The sequence below is a fragment of the Tursiops truncatus genome, chromosome 4, assembly GCF_011762595.2.
Source record: "Tursiops truncatus isolate mTurTru1 chromosome 4, mTurTru1.mat.Y, whole genome shotgun sequence".
In the NCBI taxonomy this organism is placed as follows: domain Eukaryota; kingdom Metazoa; phylum Chordata; class Mammalia; order Artiodactyla; family Delphinidae; genus Tursiops; species Tursiops truncatus.
The window spans coordinates 74,409,677-74,430,341 of record NC_047037.1 but is presented as its reverse complement, the minus strand read 5'-3'; the positions used below and the strand labels follow the sequence as shown (position 1 = coordinate 74,430,341).

At 44.4% G+C, this 20,665-nt stretch overlaps 1 protein-coding gene across 19 annotated transcripts in view; it reads left to right on the top strand.

Annotated features, from left to right (window-relative positions):
• KALRN (kalirin RhoGEF kinase) overlaps window positions 1-20,665 on the top strand; it is a 645,891-nt gene that overhangs the window by 344,727 nt on the left and 280,499 nt on the right. For all 19 annotated transcript variants that reach the window (XM_033855735.2, XM_073804132.1, XM_073804131.1 and 16 more), the window contains 2 exons: window positions 3,026-3,200; window positions 16,157-16,352. In XM_033855735.2, coding sequence (XP_033711626.1) covers window positions 3,026-3,200; window positions 16,157-16,352 — 371 coding nt within the window. The remainder of the gene's footprint in view (window positions 1-3,025; window positions 3,201-16,156; window positions 16,353-20,665) is intronic.

Sequence of the window (20,665 nt, the reverse complement as noted above, 5' to 3'; positions counted from 1 at the left end):
TAAGTAATATAAATACAACAAAAATTTAAATAAATAGTATCTTCATTAAGAATGATGGCATATTTGGTCATGTGGAGAAATAGCCATTGTGGAATATAGTGTTATGTGGCATCTGTTCTCAGGCTGCCTCTGAACTCTAGTGCTCCAGTTGGGGAAATGTAACCCCAAACGGTTGCCTTTGGCCCTGTTAGAATGTAGGGAGTGTGTGATGTGTCCCACTCTGCTCTCCACTTACCCACATATGACCTTTCCACCATTCCTTGCTGCCCAGAAAATAAAACTCCTTCTCTATTGCCCTAAACAAAAATAACTAGGAAGGGATCTTAGAAAATCCTACCTGATACCTTATATTCATTTAGAATCATCCACACCATTGCCTCCTTTCTGTTGGCGTCAGTGTCTAGTTTCCTGTCCCTGTCAAGGGCGTCGGCTCCTCGGGTAAAGTGTCATGAGGCCTTGAGCAAGCCCTCAGCAACCAGCCCTATGCCCAGGTGCTGTGTAAATCGGATTTGATGGTGCTGATGATGTCTGCCTGCGGGGACTTGTTTGTAGCCTCAAATCACTGAATGCTGGGACCTCTGCCAGCTCTGGACAGAAATAATCTCATCAACAAGTCCCAGGACAGTCCTGGAGCCAGAGGGAATTACTTCAGTTGGAGAGGGCTTCCCCACCACCCCATACCAGTTGTCCAATTAAATAAACAATGAGAGCTTACCTTAAGATGGCCCTGGCATGTTTTTCTGTTGGATTAATCATTTCTATTCTAAACATGCACATGAGATGTTCTGAGTCCTCTTTTGCATACCAACGAGACAGCCTCTTTCCCTTCTTCCCCCAATTCACCGTCATGAATATATAATATGTGACAGTTTTGTCTGCCTACCTAGGAAACTCCGCTGTTACTTGCTTCTGAAGAAAATTCCAAATAGTAGGCAGCCACTTAACCTCTCTTGGCCTCAGCTGCTTTGTCTGTGTGATTAAGGGGTTCACTTTAGGAGCTTGTCAGCTCTAGAATTACATGACGGCTTTTACATTTTCTCTCCAAGTACTTTTCACAAGCTTGGCTAGCCTCTCTGTGGGGCTGGGGCTGTGGAGCTGCCACTCGCTCTTATCCCCTGCCAACCTTGCGCCATACCTGAGGGCTGAAGGCTACTCAATGATGGTAAAGGCAACGAGGTTGCTGACGCCTGTCCTACAAGTTTAAGTTCCACGGACTTCAGAGAGGACCATAGGCATGTGACAAGAACCACTGGCGACTGTTCGTCCCCCCACCAGTCTGATGCTAGCCTGGACTCCCCTCCCGATATCAAGACCAGTCAAAGAAAAAAAGCAAACGATGCCTAGTGGACATTGGCAGGATGCCTCACACACACCAGTGCACACATCTTCCCTAGGCCTCCACGACTCCTCTGGCACTGATCACCGGAGCACCTAAGGTGGTTTTTATATCATCTCTGTGATTCCTAGTGAATGTGACACTGACAGAGATGCTGAACAAAGTGACCAGAAATCATCCTCTTCCTTCTGGAAGCTGGGCGATAGAGAAAGACTGAGGGGAGCTGTCAGAAAGAATAGTCACATCCGCCCTCCTTAGCAAATGCATAATACACAGTGTTGAGTACTCCTCTTGAGTTCTTTTCGTGGCTGGGGGAAGCTGTGCAGTAGTGGGCTTTCATGCCCAAATAGGTCAGGGTGAGAAGGGAGGGATCAGAAGCTCTCTAGATGACAGAAAGGGAGGCTCTTGACAAACTGGCTTTATGCTCCGTCTAGAAATCGTGTGAGCTCAGATACCATTGCTTCTGAGACAAACACAGGCCAGAAGGACCTGGTTTTCAGAAAGGCTGCTGATGAGACCATTCAAAACTAATGCTTTTCCCCTCTGACTTCTTAAACTGTGTCAGAAACTAAGGTATCATGAGATAATGAATGTGCTTGTTTATTTCAAGTTTTAGGGCTCTAGCTTACTCAGTCAAGGCCCTGTAGAATCTGAACTTCTTGAACTCTGCAGTTTTCCTATTATAATGGACTCTGGAGGTGTCACCACCACCTCAATTGTCTAAGCAGATCAATACGTTTATCTCTTGGTTCCCTCTGTGGCATGCCACCTCCCCTTGCTTCTTTTGTGTAGACCCTCTCTGCTCAGAAAGCCCACCCCTCTCATCTACTCAGCTCATCCTTTTCTTCTAACACCCAATTCTGGGCTCATCCTCTCTGAAGCCTTTGTTGGTTGTCCAGCCTCTTGTGCCCCAGCTTCTACTCCACAGCTGGACCCACCTCCAGTCAGCACCTGACATATCACAGTCCTTTCAGGATTAACAGTCATTCATACAGCACGTTCCTGGTCACAGAGTGCGGTTACACATGCCATCTTCTTTAATAGCAAACTGTGCCGTGAGTAGGGCAGGGATTATTAAGCCCACTTTACAGGAGGCAGCTGGGCCTCAGGGAGGTGATTTCCCAAGGTCACCAGCCCATATATGTCAGAGGGAGACTTAAGCCAGGCTTGCAGCCTCCAGACCCCAAGCTTTCCTGAGTATAGCTTGAAGCCTGTGTAATAACACTAGCCCATAACTTTGGCATGGACTTAACGAAGGGGATGAATAATTTTGGCAGCCATGATCTCGTGAGGTAAAACTAGGAAGGATTTTTTTTTTTACATATGCCTTAATTTATCTACCCTTATGTATTGTGATATGTGTATTTGTGTATATGTGTCTTGAAATATGTATATATTAGACTACATATATGTGTGGAACCATTCTGTTTCTGTAACGTTTGTGGAGCCCTTTTGCATGCATTATTTCATTTGATCCTGTCATGATTCTGTCTGGACAGCAGCAAGCCTTAGAGCTATAGTGCTGTGAACCCCAAAGAGGGTAGAGTAGCTTTGGCTCACCTACTGAGCAGACAGTGCCAGGCTCACAGTAGATTCCCGTCCCCCTCACTCAGACGAGGAAGGCCCCCTGCTCCTCTGTCACTGTGAACATGTCAAGGCCCCTCCCTTCTCTCCCCGGCCCTGCCACAGGGACTCGGCTGTGTCCAGCAACAAGACGCCCCACAGTAGCTCCATCAGCCACATCGAGTCGGTGCTGCAGCAGCTCGACGACGCCCAGGTGCAGATGGAGGAGCTGTTCCACGAGCGAAAGATCAAGCTGGACATCTTCCTGCAGCTGCGCATCTTTGAGCAGTACACCATTGAGGTACAGGTGGGGAGGAGGTGCTGGGCAGGTGAGGTGGACGAAGGCAGTGCCCCGGGAACTGGAAGGACTGCTGCGCAGTAGCCTAAGGGGATTGGAGGGGATTGTGCATCCTGATATGTTTCTGGAAATCAGCAAATGCACATTCCACCGTGTTGGATTCCTTGCAGTCCCCCTCACCCAGGCGGCCAAGCAGAGCCCCTCTCCTCGCTGTCTGTCTGGGATTACTCCATTGAGAAGTGTTTTGTTGGCTTGCATTGGACTCCTGCTTGGCACTTTGGTTCCTGGCAGACCGTGGAGTTGGCTGTTTGGTGACTGAGGCAGACTAGGATTCTATAGCTTCATGAGTAGGCAGGTGATAAAATTAGGTGGTCTCCTCAGCTGGTAACTGTAGATCAGGGATTAGGTGGACTCACACAGCAGCCAGGAAGTCAGGAGACACAGGAAGGAAGACCCGGATCCTCAGTTTGCTTTCTGCTTGTTAAGAAAGTAAAGCATATGTGGAGGACATTTGCTGGTTCATTTCATTGACTCCTCACTTCATTCTGGGAAGGTCAGGATCCGCTGTTCTGGTATATTTATGTCCTCTTTGTGATGCCTATTAATACTGTCTGCCCCACATAATATCCACCTTTTATTATCTTCTGCTTTGACACAGTAACTAAAGCCAGGCCAATAGGGTTTCTGGGGTGTGAAGAGTATTCAACACCTATGGCGCTTTGTCCTTTTCAGGGATGGCAAAGGGTTAAATTAAAAGCTATATCTTCTCTTTGCTCCTGGCTGGTGTGTTGTGAAGGAAAACTAATTATCCCTCTACCATTCATTAAAACTTTACTTTGCATTCCAACCATCTCCTCCTAGTTGGGACTTCTGGGGGTCTGGGATTGATCTTCCCAACAATATCTGTGGAAACTTCTGTGGAACTGGTTTGGAAGGAAAATTATTATTTTTTCAAATGTTGTATGCTCCAATATCCCAATGCCAATGTCATTCGCAATCCCACGAAGGACCAGAAAACTGTCCTGGCAACAGAAGCCGTCTTCTTCAATCCTGAGACCAAAAGTGTTTATAATGAGAATCAGAGATGTAAAAACAAACAAACAAACAAAAAGCAGTCCTAAAGCAATCCTTCCTCTCCCTGACTCTCTTATGACCTTTCCCTTCTTCACTGCTATCCTGACTTCCTGGAAGCCACTGCAGCTTTTTTGCTTAAAGATGTCATGTTCTGAAAGGTGCTTTCTGGACAGTTTCTGAAACAAAGGAAAAGATAAGTCTTTAAATTTAGATCTCGATTATCCTTCCAACTCATTCCATAGCTTCAAGTAAATTTATTTATATTTCTTATTTATAGTTTATCTTGAATCTACACTCAAAGGGATTTCAGGTGGCAGACAGTATTCAAACATGTATTGAAAGAACAATGAAAATGCCAGTGGAAAATTAGAGACGTTGGTATGCAGAAAGGAATGAAAGTGGGGTGACAAAGGTAATAAAGAAAGGAAAGAGGGGGCGTGAGTTATTATTCTTTGGTAGTTGGGAGTGAGACTCACCGAAATAAACAGGTAATGTTTGGTTGCAGCAGCGTTGGCTGCAGGCCTTCCCATGGTCCTCACCCACCGAGAGTGAATATATCCATGGGAGAATTATGTTAGCAGGTGTGGGGATTTGACTGTTGTATTCTTTATCTACTCTCCTGTCATTCCAGGTCTACATCAAAAAATGCTTAAGGGGGAGGAAATAACCTGAGGGTTTGGATGTTTAAGCTTTATTAGATGAAATGGCTGTGGTTTTGAGGTCTGGGTTGCTGGTTTATTTCCAGAACGGGTCAGTTAGCTTCACTTTGCCACTTGAACTGTACCCCTGACGTCAGCCAGGGGCATCACTCCGGTGTGTTTGCCTGCAGTAATTCTGGGAAAATCCATTTCCAATCCAAAGCATATGTAAAAAGATATTCTTTTTTTAAAAAAAAAGTTGATTGTAAATCAAATACTTTAAAATTGGATCCTATTTAAATGTTGCAGTAGAAGAGTTTGATATTTAAACTGTAGGATTTGTGTTTCTCAGCCTTTGTTTGTATAAATGTTTCCCCTCCCACCCTGCCAACAACTTGGACAGCTTGGTATGCAGCAAACCAGAAGTAGGGAAGTAGTATGAGGGTCTAATAAAATGAGAGAGAGAAACATAATAAACAGACCAAATGAGGGAGTTAAAAATGAGGGTGATAAAAATTTAGTTCTGCACCCAGGTTTTAGAGGGCGTCTTGTTCCCCATTTCGGGTGTGGCCCAAACCTTAGGGAAATGCTGCCTTTCATCTTAGACAGAACTGGAAATCCTGCCAAACCTATGGAAAATTTCTCCTTCAAGTCAGATCGTCAGAAGTTATTTTTGAGGGTGATGAGATTATTTCAAATACCAGCTAGGGTTTCACTGTGAGGATGAAGGGCAAACTTCTAGAGAAGATTCAGAGTGTGAAACTGAGGGTGGTTTCTGTAATGAGAGCCACGCTGGAGCTGATATAAGCCAGGGCAGAGGCTGTCACTGCAGGACCTACAGCTATGGTTTCCTTTCCTAAAGGAAGGCATTTGATGGACATACTCGGAATTCCTAGGGATTACTGAAAACCAGAGCTGACCTGCTCCCCTGACATTTGGGTAATCTAAGTGTGACTCCTTAACCATGTCACTGATGGCTGGCACGGGCTAATTAATTTTAAAATTAAGGTAACACATGAGTTGCGGCACCAGTCTCGTTTTACTTAATTATATGGCTTCCAGAGTATACCTGGGACGGGGTCAGGGGGTACGCCCACTGAGAGTGAAACTTATCCCAGATGTATTAGGCAAATGTTCAGAAACCAGGACTGCAGCTGCATTCCTGACACTCCTTCTTAGACTCCCTGGAGACTAGAGGAAGTGACCCATAGCAGAGCATGATGCTCTTTAAAGTTTTTTCCCTGTAAGTTCAGCCTCCTATGAAAGATAAGTTATAGGAAGCAGTTGTAATGGAAGAGACACTTCACCAAATGCAAATAATGTTTATTTTGTGGTGGTAAGAATATGGATAATTTCTTCTTGTTTTTGAGAACTCCGTGCATTTCACCTTTTCTACAATTAATCAGAAAGAAATAAAAAAATATTTTTAGAAGCAGGGACAGGACAGTGGTCTCCAAACTCTTGAGATTAGACACTCTCTCAATAAAATATTTTTGAACTTGCAACCCCCTATATATGCATCCATATTAATTTATAAATTATATATGTGTTTTACTATCACTAATGATCTCAAAATTCACTGTGCCTTTCGGGTGAAGTTGGACTCTTTCATTAGAAGTTGTATTTCCATATTTCAAATAGTCTTCTTGATAATTTTCCATTATTTTTTGCTTCTGGTTTCTTGACAGACCTGATTAGATTGTCATTGTTTCTTTACCCCATCATGTGGCTGCCAAAGAGTTCAAAGTTCTCTTGTGCTTTCATGTTTAGTATTATCTTCAAACTGTAGTTTCTTTGAGGAACCGTGTTAAGCCACGTCTTTTTGTGAGGGGTAGTTTAGTTAAAACTAGATAATAGAAAAGTCCATTTAACTGGGCACATGAAAACAGCAATACTTTGAAATATGCTGAAAGCAACTGAACAAATGAGCTGGTCCGCCCCTCTGCATTGTGGTCCTTCCACCGTCCCTGAGGTGCCCTGCCCACCGCATCACCTGCCATGTGTTCCGAGTGAGACTCTGGTGTCAGTACCCTATGAAAGTCCAGGGAAACGTCGTATCTTTTTTTATTGATTTGATCAAATATGTGTGCATATAATATATATGCACATACATATGCTTATTTATATACAGAGAATATTTCTCTCTGTTATCAATGGATAATCTCGGGTATCCCCTGGGGTGAGCATACCCATGTTGGAGAGTACTAGGAATGACACCAAGAAAGATACTCTATACAAGGGACTAAAAAATAGGCCACAGTTATGATCTTTCTTTTAAATTTCTGACTCTATAATTAAAACCAAAGTTTTCTCAATGTACCTGAAAATTAATCTGCATCATTAACCCAGGTAAGGAATGGAATAGCAAACTATAAATCCATGGGGTTCACATTAGGACAAGTTGGGGCCAGGCTGAGGCTGAGGAAAATGGCCTTCAAGGAGGAAAATTCTGCCTAGAGGAGATAAAGCTGATTGTAATTTGCACTGGTGGTCTCAACTCTGCAATTGGTTGTATGCAGAGGCCTTTCACGTTTTATACTTGATAAACATTTAGTGAGCACCTACTATGCACCAAAAATTGTGTTGGGCATTGAGGATAAAACAATCCCTGCCATCAGCGGGCTAGTTGGGTAGAACCATGGAAATAGAACCATCCTGTAATGTGATCATTCTATGACAGAGAGAAGCTTACAGCTTGATGAGAACACTGAGACAGGAATGCTTAGCTTTCTCAGGCTGCACTTGGAAGGTTGCCCAATGAGATGACACCTGGAGGACAGGTAAAAGTTGGTGGCTAGGATTTGGCATCTCTGAAGGATGCCATCTAGCCTCTACCAGAATATCTCCAGAGCCCAGAAGCAGGGTTGGGGAGAGGAGGGAGCTCAGGATCTCATTAGTGTGTTGAACCAAGATCTCCACCCTTCTACCCTTTGGTCCTGGTTCTGTTCTCTGAAAAACAGAACAAATCTGCTTCCTTTTATTTGGCAGCCTTAAAAATATTTGAAGATGTTCATCACAGACCTCTTTTCCTTTATCTGAAAAGTGTTGAGATTGTGTAAGTTATTTCTGCAGTCCCCTCTGACTCTAAAACTTCCATAACTACTTCTCTTTATTGTCAGCCCTTTTCTGTGGGACATACCTCCAAAGTACTCGCTGCTTTCTGGGTACACATTGTGCCTCTCCTGGTTGCCCCCTGCTGGCTGGACTGTAGTTAGCCACGGCTGGCTTGCACACACCCCTTGGGAGCTATGTGTCCAGGACCCTGGCGCTCTCCCAGCACAGCCCAGGAGATAGGGGCCTTTTCTGCCTTGTTGAGGCTTGTGCTCCCTTAAAAGCCCCTGGTTGTCTTTTCAAGATATGTGCTTCCAATACACTGACTTTTTTTTTTTTAACTTAAATGAAAGCTTTTTATGTATTTTTCCTCTCAAATTTTACTTTTATTTTATTTTTTTTAGGCCCAGTTCTTCAGCCTATCAAAATAAATTTAATTTATTATTGCTATCAGTATTTCAACAATTTGAAATATTGACCAGGTCAGGAAGGGCTCTGCAGTGCTTCACTGGAAGTTTTCCTTTGGTGACACAGCCGTCAGCCTGCACAGTCATTCCTTCAAAGCGCCACATCATCTTCTAGTCCAATTTCATAGCCCTTTTCTCCATAGATACAGTGTGAGACTCTGCAAAGCCTTGCTCTTCTCCATGTTTGTAACATGGCTTAAATGCACCAACTTAGTAACTGTATCAAGAAAGAATATGAGATGTTTGAGGTCAATTTTTGTGGGTTCCCTTGGGATTCCTACAGCATTTTCTAAATGTACCCCAAGTCATTTGCAAAGGAAATGCAGAATAAATACAATACAGTAAACCAAAATTCTCACAAAATATTTATTTGATAGTTTCTTCTAGACTTTTGTCAAATTGGTTTCAGGATCATTGGGAGTTTCTCCTAACATCTTCCTTTGACAAAAAAAAAAAAAAAAAAAAGGATTATTTACACAGCTTTAGTATTCCGGCATGTCACTTGTTTTTGGCAAATTATCAAAGATCCCTGATGGAAGCTTTCAGATCATTCTGTAATGGGGTGGGTAAGGGGCTGTGGACCTGAAGTCAGGTCACATTATCAAGGTTCAAATGCTGCTTCTCCTTTCTGGTAAAGATAACAGGGAACTCAGTAGAAGGAAACGATGTAAGCTCCAGCACTGGGTGTTTAGCTTTCACGGGAGAAAACCCATTCTGACACTCAAGCATTGATCAGCTTTAGAATTGAACAATATACATCAGAGGAGCTCTTCAACAGAGGAGAGATTTTTTTGAAAACAGAATAGAGTCCTACAAGTCTCAAACTGATTAAGAGGCAAAGATATGGGTAAAATAAAGACTCAAGATCAGTCATGATTATAAAAGGTCTCAGTTTTAATCATGATGATAATGAAAAAAAGAACATGAACTTGGTCATAAAAATTGTGTTCCATTATCCAAATTATCCAATTGGAATAGAAATTAGGTGACCGAACATTGGAACTCATCAGTTACAGTGTTGCAATATGTTCTTACATTTTTTTGCCAAAAATCAACCGAGTGGATATCTTTACTGCTAAGTCCTTCTGCTTTTCCAGAAAACTCTTGCAGTATCCTCAAAAGTTTTCTTATAGCTACATAAAGAAATATTTTAACTCTTTAGACAGGTTATATATATTTCTAAAACAGAGGGAAATTCTATGATATACTTTTAAAATAATCTGTATTAGAATTCACTAATCCTCATCATTTTATAAATTGATTAACAGAAAAAAAACAACACTAGACTAGACAAGAAGAACAAATGACTATGGTAATTTAGTTTATTTTAGTTTCACAGTGGTAATGCATATCAGTGTACATACCCATTATAGATAAAATAGCCCTTCCCGTGCAGTGAGACTGTCTCTTTAGCTGCAATATGTCTTTCCCTATCAGCCAGCACTTGTAGGTCAGTGGAGAATATTTAGCTTTCGCTCTTCTCGTTTTAATACAAATAATGACCTTATATTTAGAACAGAAAGATGTTCATTTGCAATTGACAGCTCATGTATTTCAGAGCATCTTACCACAATGAAATGCCTTGGATCCTTCCTCGCCACTGTTAGTTGGCATGGGACTGGACCTTAATGTACATAACATATGCAGTGTTGATACACACGGACACACACACCCTTTGCTGAGAGGCAGTATAGTGCAGTCGTTGAGTATGCAGTATTTTGAGTTAGAGTGCCTGGGTTTGAAACCTGTTTCACCAGCTTTACTAATTGTGTGATTTTTAGACAAGTTACTCATTTGGTTTCCTCATCTGAGAAATAGGTATGAGAATAATAATTCCCAGTCCCCGTAGGGTTATTAAGGATTTAATGAGTTAACACATAGAACATTTTTAGCAAAGTGCCTAGCACTTAATAAATACGTTAACACATTGTAGTCAGCATTGTTATTATTAATCAAATACCTAAATAATATATATTGGGTTGGCCAAAAGTTTGTTCGGGTTCTTCCATAAGATGTTACGGAAGAACTCGAACGAATCTTTTGGCCAACCCGATACTAATATGCTGTCCATACATATACATATGTATACGTATTTGCATCCAGATTTTAAGCAAACATTCCATCTTATTCTCCCCCATTGTTTCTCTCTGAATTTGTTACCCAGTCCTGTTAGGTGATCCCTGAGTGTTCACGTAACTGCTGTGAGAGCCACAGGCATTTGCGCTTGCCATATAGAGAACATGCCCATGCAGAGGGCAGGTTACACTTCTCTTTGCCACAGCGTTTGTCCCAGTGTTCACATCCCAATGCCGGATTGCAGATGTGTCCCCTGTTCATGGCAAAGGCCCCTGGGAAACCAGAGAATTCTAGACAGGTTAACGTGACCTTTATACTGAGTATAAATACTCAGTGTCAATTTTTTTTTAACATCTTTATTGGAGTATAATTGCTTTACAGTGGTGTGTTAGTTTCTGTTGTATAACAAAGTGAATCAGCTATATGTATACATACATCCCCATATCTCCTCCCTCTTGTGTCTCCCACCCTCCCTATCCCACCCCTCTAGGTGGTCACAAAGCACCAAATTTTTTCAATTTACCACCTCTTCAACAAAAATATCCTACTGGGGGAAAGCTATGCGGTTTTTTTTTTGAATGGGTAAATTATTCCTGGCATTATATAAGGCCATAAACACAGTTTATTGATCTGTTCGAAGCACATGATTAATTTCAAAGGTTCATGTGAAGTGAAGAAAATGGAGTTATCAGGAGTTTGTGGGGTTTTTTTAGAGAAGAAAACAGGGGAAAGGTTAAACAGGCACTTCTCTGAAGTGAGAAAAATAAAAAGAAATCTATCTCCTGAAGTTAGATCTTGGACCAGCTCCGTTGATATGACACGGTGGTTAAGAGCCCTGGACTTTGTAGTTGAATGCTGAGCTCTGCCACCACCAGCTCTGAGACCATGAGGCAAATGATCTGACTTCTATGTGCCTTCGTTTCCTCCTAGAGTTGCTATGAGGATGAAATAAAAGAAAATCAAATGCTTAACACTGTCTATCCCATAGTAAATGCACAATTCAGGGTAGAATCTTCTTTTAACCACGATCATCATCTTCATCATGATCACCAGCATCTAAAAATGATCAGAAGAAAAGGACTACACAGTGAAATTTCCAACTTTGCAGCTGATAATAAAGAGCTAAGGTGATGGGAATAGACCATAGGAAGTGGGAAGAGAGGGACAGGTGAGTTCTGTTTCAGGCAGGTACACTTGGGGGTGAGTGGAGAAAGCATTCTCTACACATAACTCCTGGGAAGGACCCAGAAAATGGGAGGAGCCAGTGAAGAGGGCTTTCTGAGAACAGAGCCCAAGGCTACTGCTAAACCAAGTCCCTTGGGTCAGTTTTTGACCACAGAATACTGGGTTCAGTGAATCTCATCTGGTAGGAAAGCTTTTTGAAGTGTCTTCCCATTTCCCACTGCCTCTTATCCTTTCTAAATTCCTGTTCACCTCCTTCTCGGATTTTCCTTGTGGCTGTGGCTCTAGAGTAGATAATTGTTAGAATAGAAACACTGCCAATGTATCTCTCATATCCTCACATGCCAATTAATTCAGAAGAGTGAGGCAGAGAGAGGCCACTGGAGCCCAGAGAGGAGCTGAGTGAGCCAGGAGCCGAGATGGAGCTAATGGAGTGGAAGGAGAAAGCAAAATAGGTGGATTGAAAGCTGAATGCCCTGTGGGTACTTTCTATTCCATCTTTCACTCATTTGGTTCAGGCCCTAGTTTCTGCCTAGTACAAATTCTTCCAGGTTTCTTTTCCAAATGGAGTTAGATCACCAGATCAATCCCCAGACAGGTTTTTCTTTTCATGGCTTTGTCTCTGTATTAGCAAATTAGCCCATGTCCCATGTTATGAGATAAGCCGGAGAAAAACATCAGGTTTTGGGGGTGTCGTGAAGCTCTTCATGACAGAGGGGTGACTTTTAAGGGCAGTGAGGACTTGAACAGACTGGGAGGCGGGACAAGGATGTCTCAGGGCTGCTGGACCAGAGAAGGTGATTGGAGAGGGCAGAGCTACTTCTCAGGATCAGGGAGTAAACCAGATGCCTGGTTCACATAACAGAAGAGCATGAGATTGGGACCAGAAAGCTAGGTTTGTTCATTACCTGTAAAGCAAGCTTCAGGTTTGAAAACTAATTTTTTTCTTTAAAAAAAAAAAAAAAAACAGCCCCTGCTATAATGCCAACCTTGTGCCCCAGAAAGAAGGTGGAGAGAGGGAAGCCAATGACAGAATATTCCTTGAGGAAACAGAAAATACTCAGGAAAGAAAATATTTAAACTCCAGCCAACATTCGAAATTCATAAATCAGACTATTTCAAGGCTCTTGGCATCAGTTCTTGGGGATTTGGGAAGAGAGTCAGACATGACTGTGTGTAGACCCAGGGAGCGAGACTTGGAAGGCAGGCTGTTGCATTGAGAAGCTCCTTGAAATTCTCATTCTTCAGGCTTCATGACAGACTTGGGTCCTTCAGCTCAATGGTATTGGGAGGTACGGGTGGAGGAGGGGAAGGCAGGAATATAGAAACACCAGATAGAGAATCCTAGGCATACTTCACATTTGCTTTGGATTCAGATTCCCAAGATACCAGACCTCTGAGCCTCACTGTCCCCAACCAAAGCACCTCACCTTTGCTCTGCCCTAACCAGGACCCTCGACACTTGCCTTTCTGCTCCACAGACTCAGACCTTGGGACCCCTCTGGGATCTTCCTGCAGCAAACAGCTTCTTTATAGACTCAGTTTCATGAAAACAAAACAAAAACTAAAATGTAAAGAAAAGGCAGACTCTTCCTCTCGTGCTTGTTTTCTTATTTTTATTTTCCTTAAGCTTGTAGACAGGGAAATGGACTAAAAATTTTGTTTGGTCTATTTTCCATATATTATCTGATAAATGACTTATATCCAGCATATATTAAGAACTCTTACAAATCTATAGTCAAAAGATAACCTAGCTTTTGAAAAATGAGCAAAAAACTCAACACTTTCTAAAAGTAGATACCAACGGTCAATAAGCATGTGAAACTGTGCTCACCACCGTGAGTCATCAGGGAAATACAAGCTCAAACCATAATAAGATACCACTTCACACCCACTAGCTTGGCTAAAATTAAATAGACTGATCATACGAAATGATGGTGAGCATCTAGAACTTTCACAGGGAATGCGAAATTCCTCTTGGGAATGTTAAACATACACTTACCCTATGACCCTACAACTGCACTCCTAAGTGACCCTCAAGAGAAATGAAAACCAGTGTCCACAGTAAGACTTGTGCAAGAACTTTCACATCAGCCTTATTCGTAATAGCCAAACACTGAAAACAACCCAGGGGTTCACCAGCTAGAGGACAGATATACAAATCACGGAATCTCTATACCGTGGAACTCAGCAGTAGCAAGGAATGAACTGATACAATACAGATAAATTTTAAATACAGTGTGTTGAACACAGAAGCTAGACATGAAAGAGTCCATACTGTATGATTTCATTTGTATGGAATCTAAGAATCTGTGAGGATAGAAATCGGAAAATGGCACCTGAAGTGGGGCAGGGGCGGGAACTGACTGGAAAGGATGACTCCCTAGGGTGATGGAAAGGTCCTATATTTTGTTTTTCGTGATGGCTACACCAGTAACTAAACTTGTCAAAACTCATAGAACTGAATGCTTAAAATTTATGTATCTTATTATATGTAAATTGTACTTCAATTTTTTTAAATACAGGAAGGAAAAACGTAGCTATAGGCCTAGTCTACAAAGGCCTATTCATTCTATAAATTATCTCTTATAAATTATAAGTTATCTTATTTTTCTCAGTTTAACTCCTTTCTCTAGTTAGAGAATGAAGTGCTTTTCAAAGATGGGATATAGGGACTTCCCTGGCTGTCCAGTGGTTAAGACCTCGCCTTCCAATGCAGGGGGTGTGGGTTCGATCCCTGGTCGGGGAGCTAAGATCCCACATGCCTCGCGGCCAAAAAAACAAAACATAAAACAGAAGCAATAATGTAACAAATTCAATAAAGACTTTAAAAATGGTCCACATCAAAAAAAAAAATCTAAAAAAAAAAAAAGACAGGATATAACAAAAACCTGTTTGCCTACCAACCTGCTGGTTCCCGGATCCCCAAGGGCTCCCCACAATAAGTAGATACTAGGTTTTCGGGCTGAGCTCAGTGGATCCCTTAGTTGAGGTGGCAGCATGAGGTGAGAACCCATGACACTGAAGGTAATATTTTTACAGTTCCCCATTTCTGCTTCAAAGAGAGAAAGTGTACTTTCAGTGGAGGAAAGTCTTACTGTTAGACAAAGAGTGGAATCCTGTGCCCGGGATGGCAGCCCCTCACAAGGGACTGCTTGCCTTTCCCATCCCAGCCTTTATGGCCCCAGCACAGCATGGAACATCACCATCTCTCAGCTGCATCTTTCCTTCTCTTTGTCCCCTGATGCTCCTGGACAGCAGTGTTTGCTAATTGGGAAGGTTATGCCACATGTCAGCTGGGATGAGACCCAGCATGATGAAAATCACTAAGCTGGGCTCTGGGCCGTGTGCTTAGGCTGCCTGGGCCATACTGCAACTGTGTGATCTGGGGTGAGGCTTCCATTGCCTCTTCCCAGAAAAGAGGGTGACAGCACCTGTGCCATTGCCGTCACAGGGCTACCACAGGGCTAGCATGCGATAACAGACCTGAAAACCGTTTTAGAAAAGGTTTTATTTGATTCACGTATCAGGTGGAAATTATCCAATTCAATACTTCTGAGTTCTTACTACGTGGATGACAGCAACGATTGTAAAGGAAGAATAGGATTCAGTCTCCAATTGCAGGCACATATTTGCGAGTAAACGAGGGCACTTCACGGGAGTGAAGGTGCAGGGCAATAACCAATTAGCAAAGTCGTACTAGGGCAAGGTTTTCCTTCACTGCATGTTCAGTCTTCATTAGACTCATTCATGCCTCAATAGAGTTTAATCTGCTTGGATTTCTAGAGGTAAGTTATACATTTATACCTCGTTTTGTTACCACTTCCTGGTATCAGCCATTGTAGCAGAGAGAATACTGTACAACAGAACATGGGAACCAGATCAGGGCCCCTGGGTTTGGGGTCTAACCAATTGTGTAACCTCAGGCCATTTACCGGGATTCTCCAGCCCCCTGTTTCTGGTTCTTGAAAAGAGTTAGACTCAGTACTTAATTTCTGAGGCCCTCTCCAAAGCTGAGATCTTTACAACAACGGCTGTGGTATGGTGGACAAAGTCTTTGCAGTCAGGAGAAGCACTGAGTATTGTCCTCAGGTCGTGCCCCTCATGAGCAGGGTGAACTCTGGGCAAAGCATTCCATCTGTGTGAGTGAGCGTCAGCTTCTCTTCTGTGAGATGGACCTGGGATGTCCACCCTGCCTGCCTCTCCAGGTTACTGTGGGAGTAGGATGGGATGGAGTGTGAAAACCTTTCTAAACCATAATCCATCATGTAAGTGTTTGCTGCTGCTGTAGACATTGAAACACAGGGAGAACACTTTTAAAGGCATGCGTACGTGGGTGCATGGCACCATTGCTTAAACGTAGTCTAGGGGTCAAAAAAGAGATGCAAAGTAGAGACAGATGTGAAGCTTGGGTTAGTTAATAAGGCTCTTGTGGACCAGTGAGCCTGCACTGATGGTGGTTCCCTCACAGGTGACGGCAGAGCTAGATGCCTGGAATGAGGACTTGCTTCGGCAGATGAATGACTTCAACACGGAGGATCTGACGCTGGCGGAGCAGCGGCTGCAGCGCCACACGGAGCGGAAGCTAGCCATGAACAACATGACCTTCGAGGTCATCCAGCAGGGCCAGGATCTGCACCAGTACATCATGGAGGTCCAGGCCTCAGGTAGGCGACCTGTCCCGTGCTCCTGCTTCTGGTGGGGAGATGATGAAGACAAGGACAGCAGCTTGACTCCAACAAGCCCTTCCGCTCCACTCACTCATTCTCTTCCCACAGGTACAAGGAACAGAGGGTTTTGACCCTATGTTAATGAAAAAGAAACGGAAGCATGAGAGCTGAAATTGTTTGTCTGAGGTTGCCCAGTTAGGCTATGATAAAAATAGGAATAGGGCCAGGTTCTCCTGGTGCTGTGGGGAGAAGGGGAAAAACCAATGATGGAAATTAGCACAGATCCAAAAACATGGTGGTCTGGAGAAATAAACCAGGTGGGCTGCAAAGGCCGTCAGGCATCCTTGTGAATTGTATTCAGATGTACGTACGGATGCTGCTGTCCCACCGCTGTGCCCTGCACACACTCTCCTGCCCTGTCCTCCACCGCCAGAGCCGGCTCCTCATTCCAGTCCAGGCCTCTCTGTCCTCATTTTTCTTAAAACTGTCTGTGCTTGAGTGTAAGAAGTACTGATAAAGTTTATGGCGAGGTCATATAAATTTTATAACTTCTCAAAAAACACATGGCCAAGTTACCCAGGCTTGACTTCTTTTCCTGCTCAGGATTTATTCACTGTTTTTTTTTGTGGTACGCAGGCCTCTCACTGCTGTGGCCTCTCCCATTGCGGAGCACAGGCTCTGCATGCGCAGGCTCAGCAGCCATGGCTCACGGGCCCAGCCGCTCCGCGGCACGTGGGATCTTCCCGGACCGGGGCACGAACCTGTGTCCCCTGCATCGGCAGGCGGACTCCCAACCACTGCGCCACCAGGGAAGCCCTATTCACTGTTTATCCAACAAGTCCACGAACACTTAATGTTACACCTGCCACTTTCTAGAACAGCCTTTGATGTTAGAACCAGAGAGAGCCATAGCTGTCCCCTCGTCCAACTAGTCCAGAAAGAGGAAGTCACTGATCTGGACTCACACCAGTGAAGTGCCGGAACCCAGGTCTCCACACTGCCACCCACCCGGGTCCTCCAGGAAGAAGTAGATAGGGCCTCAAGCCATCAACTCTTTAAAACATGGTCTGTCCATGTCCCTGCTGATTGTGAAGGATGTTTAAATCATGAGATTGTCAGGCAGGCTTGACTTTAGGGTACTGTGTTTCTCTTAATGACCTGATAGAGGACATAGCAGCATTCAAAGGAACTTCACTTCTAACCAGAGGAGAGACAATCTAGTAAATTCTCTTTACTTTGGTCAGTATAATCTTTCCTTGACTTTTCATTTGTTGTGAACAGGCTGCAACTGCCTATGAGAGCCAGGCCTGTTTACAGGGTGCAGCCCACGCTCCACACAGCTCCAAGAAGCCCCTTCATTCACATCATAGTCTATATGGGGACTATTTTTAAAATGACGATGCCCAGATGCTGTGATCTAACACCCCTGAATGGGACTTGGGCAGCGGCAAAAGCTCCTCAGGTGATACCACTGTGCAGCCAGGGCTGAGAAGCACTGCTTTTCATCTTGATGGTTAAATCACAGCAGCTGATATCTATGACGTGCCCCAGGACAACGACTTCCAAATGTGGTCCCAGCTCAGCAGCATCCGCATTACCCGAGAACTTGTTAGAAATGCAAGTTCAAGGGCCCATCCCGAGAACCTGCCCCGTCAGAATCTCTTGGGGGTGAGGCCCAACAATCTGTTTCAGTAAGCCCTCTAGGTGTTCTGATGCACTAATGTAGGACCACTGATCAGGACCTACTCTAAGTGTGGGCCCTGAACCAGCAGCTGGCAGCATCACTCTAGAGCTGATTAGAAAGGCAGAATCCCAGACTTGCGAATCTGAATCTGCATTTTAACAAAATCTTCAGGTAAGTCATGTGCATGTTAAAGTTTGAGAAGCAGGGTTCTTGGCCACAGCTGTACCTTTTCAAGGCCTTATGAGGGAAGGGGGAAACTGTGACTGAGAACCTTGTCTGGACTCAGGGTTTCACCCTACAACTTGTCCTCACGATGCTCGCCATAGACCGCTCTCCAACTAAGATGCGGAACCATGAGAGAACGCAGACATAGTACCTAGAAGAGAGGCTGTGCAGAGAAACTCTGCAGGGATGCTTATCCCCCATCCCTTCATCCCTCAGTATGGACGTGTCTGGCAGGTGGAGCGCCTCATCTGCCCGAAAACCTGTGGCACGTAGGAGCAGGATGCTGGCGTGACCTTGGGCAAGTGCACCTCTGTCCAAGAGCCAGGTATCCTTGGTAACGGAAAGACTGCCGGGAGCTGGCAGTCCCTGAAGACTGGCTGTGCTTGGCAGCCACCTTAACCATGAGGGCTGAGTGGGTGAAAACACCCCAAGCAGATGGGCTGCCCACCCCCACATATCCTGTTCTCGGAATGAGCCTTGTCAAAAGAGCCTGACTGGCCTCTTCAGTCTCTGCTGGGACTGGCTGTTCCCCTGCTGGGAACAGGGGGAACAGCTGGCTGTTCAGTCTGGCATAGCCCATGAGGCCTCAAGGCTCTCAGGGAAGCTCTCTCTGTCTGCTGCCGTGTGCCTGTCCTGCAGAGGAGGCGTCAACCTCATCTCTGGCTTGGAGGAAGGGAGGGCAGCAACATGCCAGAGCTGGGGTCCAGGGGTGGAGGTTGGAGGTGGACCGAGAGTGGGCCTTACCGAGGACCTAGGTGGCCAAGGAAGGCAGTACTTCAGAGACACAGGACTGAGGCAATAAATGGGTTGCGCACCTACCTTGTCTGTCTAATGAACTATATTTGAACTAGAGGTAAAATAAACTATTATCTCAGAAAAAGGACAATTAGCAAAATTAAGAATTTGGTTGCTCTTTAGCCCTCCAGGCTAAAATAATTAGGGCTTATGCTTTGATTTTTATAGGAGTAAATGATTTTTATTGGATTTTTATAGGAGAAGTAGGGCATTTCCTTACACTTATTTTTTGGTATGAAGTTTGAAACATTCAGCCAGTTCCTGCTAAATCCGCCTGATGTGCCAACAACCCTAACCAAAGCAAAAGCCTTGTTTAAATCGTCAGCCTTAGCAATAGTTGGCAAAAGGGACAGTTTCTTTACTTGCTCATTGTTTAGGGTTATCTACTGGGCCTCAAGCTGGCAAGTGGCAGGGTTTGCTGGAAAGAGTCGAGGTGGAGTAAACCCACTGGCTGAATTCAAGGTCCAGCTGCACCACCAACAAGCACTTTGACTTTGGAAGTCCCTGTTCTTTCCCTGTAGACCTTAGTTTCTTCTTTTGTCCAGTGTGGCAGGCAGGCCTTCATTCCTAAAGTCCCCTCCAGTTCTCACTTGCCATGATTCAGCCTCACTGCCCCCATTGGTTATGGCCCAGGTCTTCACCCTAATGTCACCAACCATGTGACTGTTACCCATGACCTTAGGAATAAGACAGGAGCTGGGTATCCTGTGCATACGTTGCTTTTGTGGTTTAAAGCATCAAGTTCTCTCTTTATGCAAGGTTTTTAAGTGAAAACTCTATGGAGTCTGTGGCAATGGTGCTTCAAATTTACTGTGCCTGGAAAGTACCCAGACCCAGCATTTAAATGAAGTCTTAAATTAGGTCGTGGGGGGCTTCCCTGGTGGCACAGTGGTTAAGAATCCGCCTGCCAATGCAGGAGGCACAGGTTCGAGCCCTGGTCTGGGAAGATCCCACGTGCCGCAGAGCAACTAAGCCTGTGAGCCACAACTACTGAGCCTTCCAGCCACAGCTACTGAAGCCGGCGCTTAGAGCCCGTGCTCCACAACAAGAGAAGCCACCACAATGAGAAGCACGTGCACCGCAACAGAGTAGCCCCTGCTCACCGCAACTAGAGAAAGCCCGTGCACAGCAACGAAGACCCAACGCAGCGATAAATTAATTAACTTAAAAAAAATGAGGTTGTGAGGATCACTCTTCTCCTTGCACGTAGAGGTTAGGGGTACAGCCAGGAGCGAGAGAGATTCCCTTTGTTGGGATCCCGGCCGCACCTCTCGCTACCTGGGTGTCCTTGAGCATGTAACCCGATCTCTCTAAGCTTCACCTTCCTCAGAAGAACGGCAGTTATAGGAATCCTAACCATATGGAGTCATCGTGAGGATGCAGTGGGAGAAACACAAGCGTGGCAGAAGTTCAGTAAAGCCTGATGACTATTGTATACTCTACTGGTATTCTAGCGCATACCGAATTCTGTTGGGATGATTTGTGTTCCCGTAGCTTCGCTAGCAGCATGAGGGTAGGGCTCCTCCTTTCTTCTCTTTACGTTCCCGGTATCCAGCGGAGTGGTTATGTCTCGCCATAGCAGATTCTCAATATTAATGTTTACTGA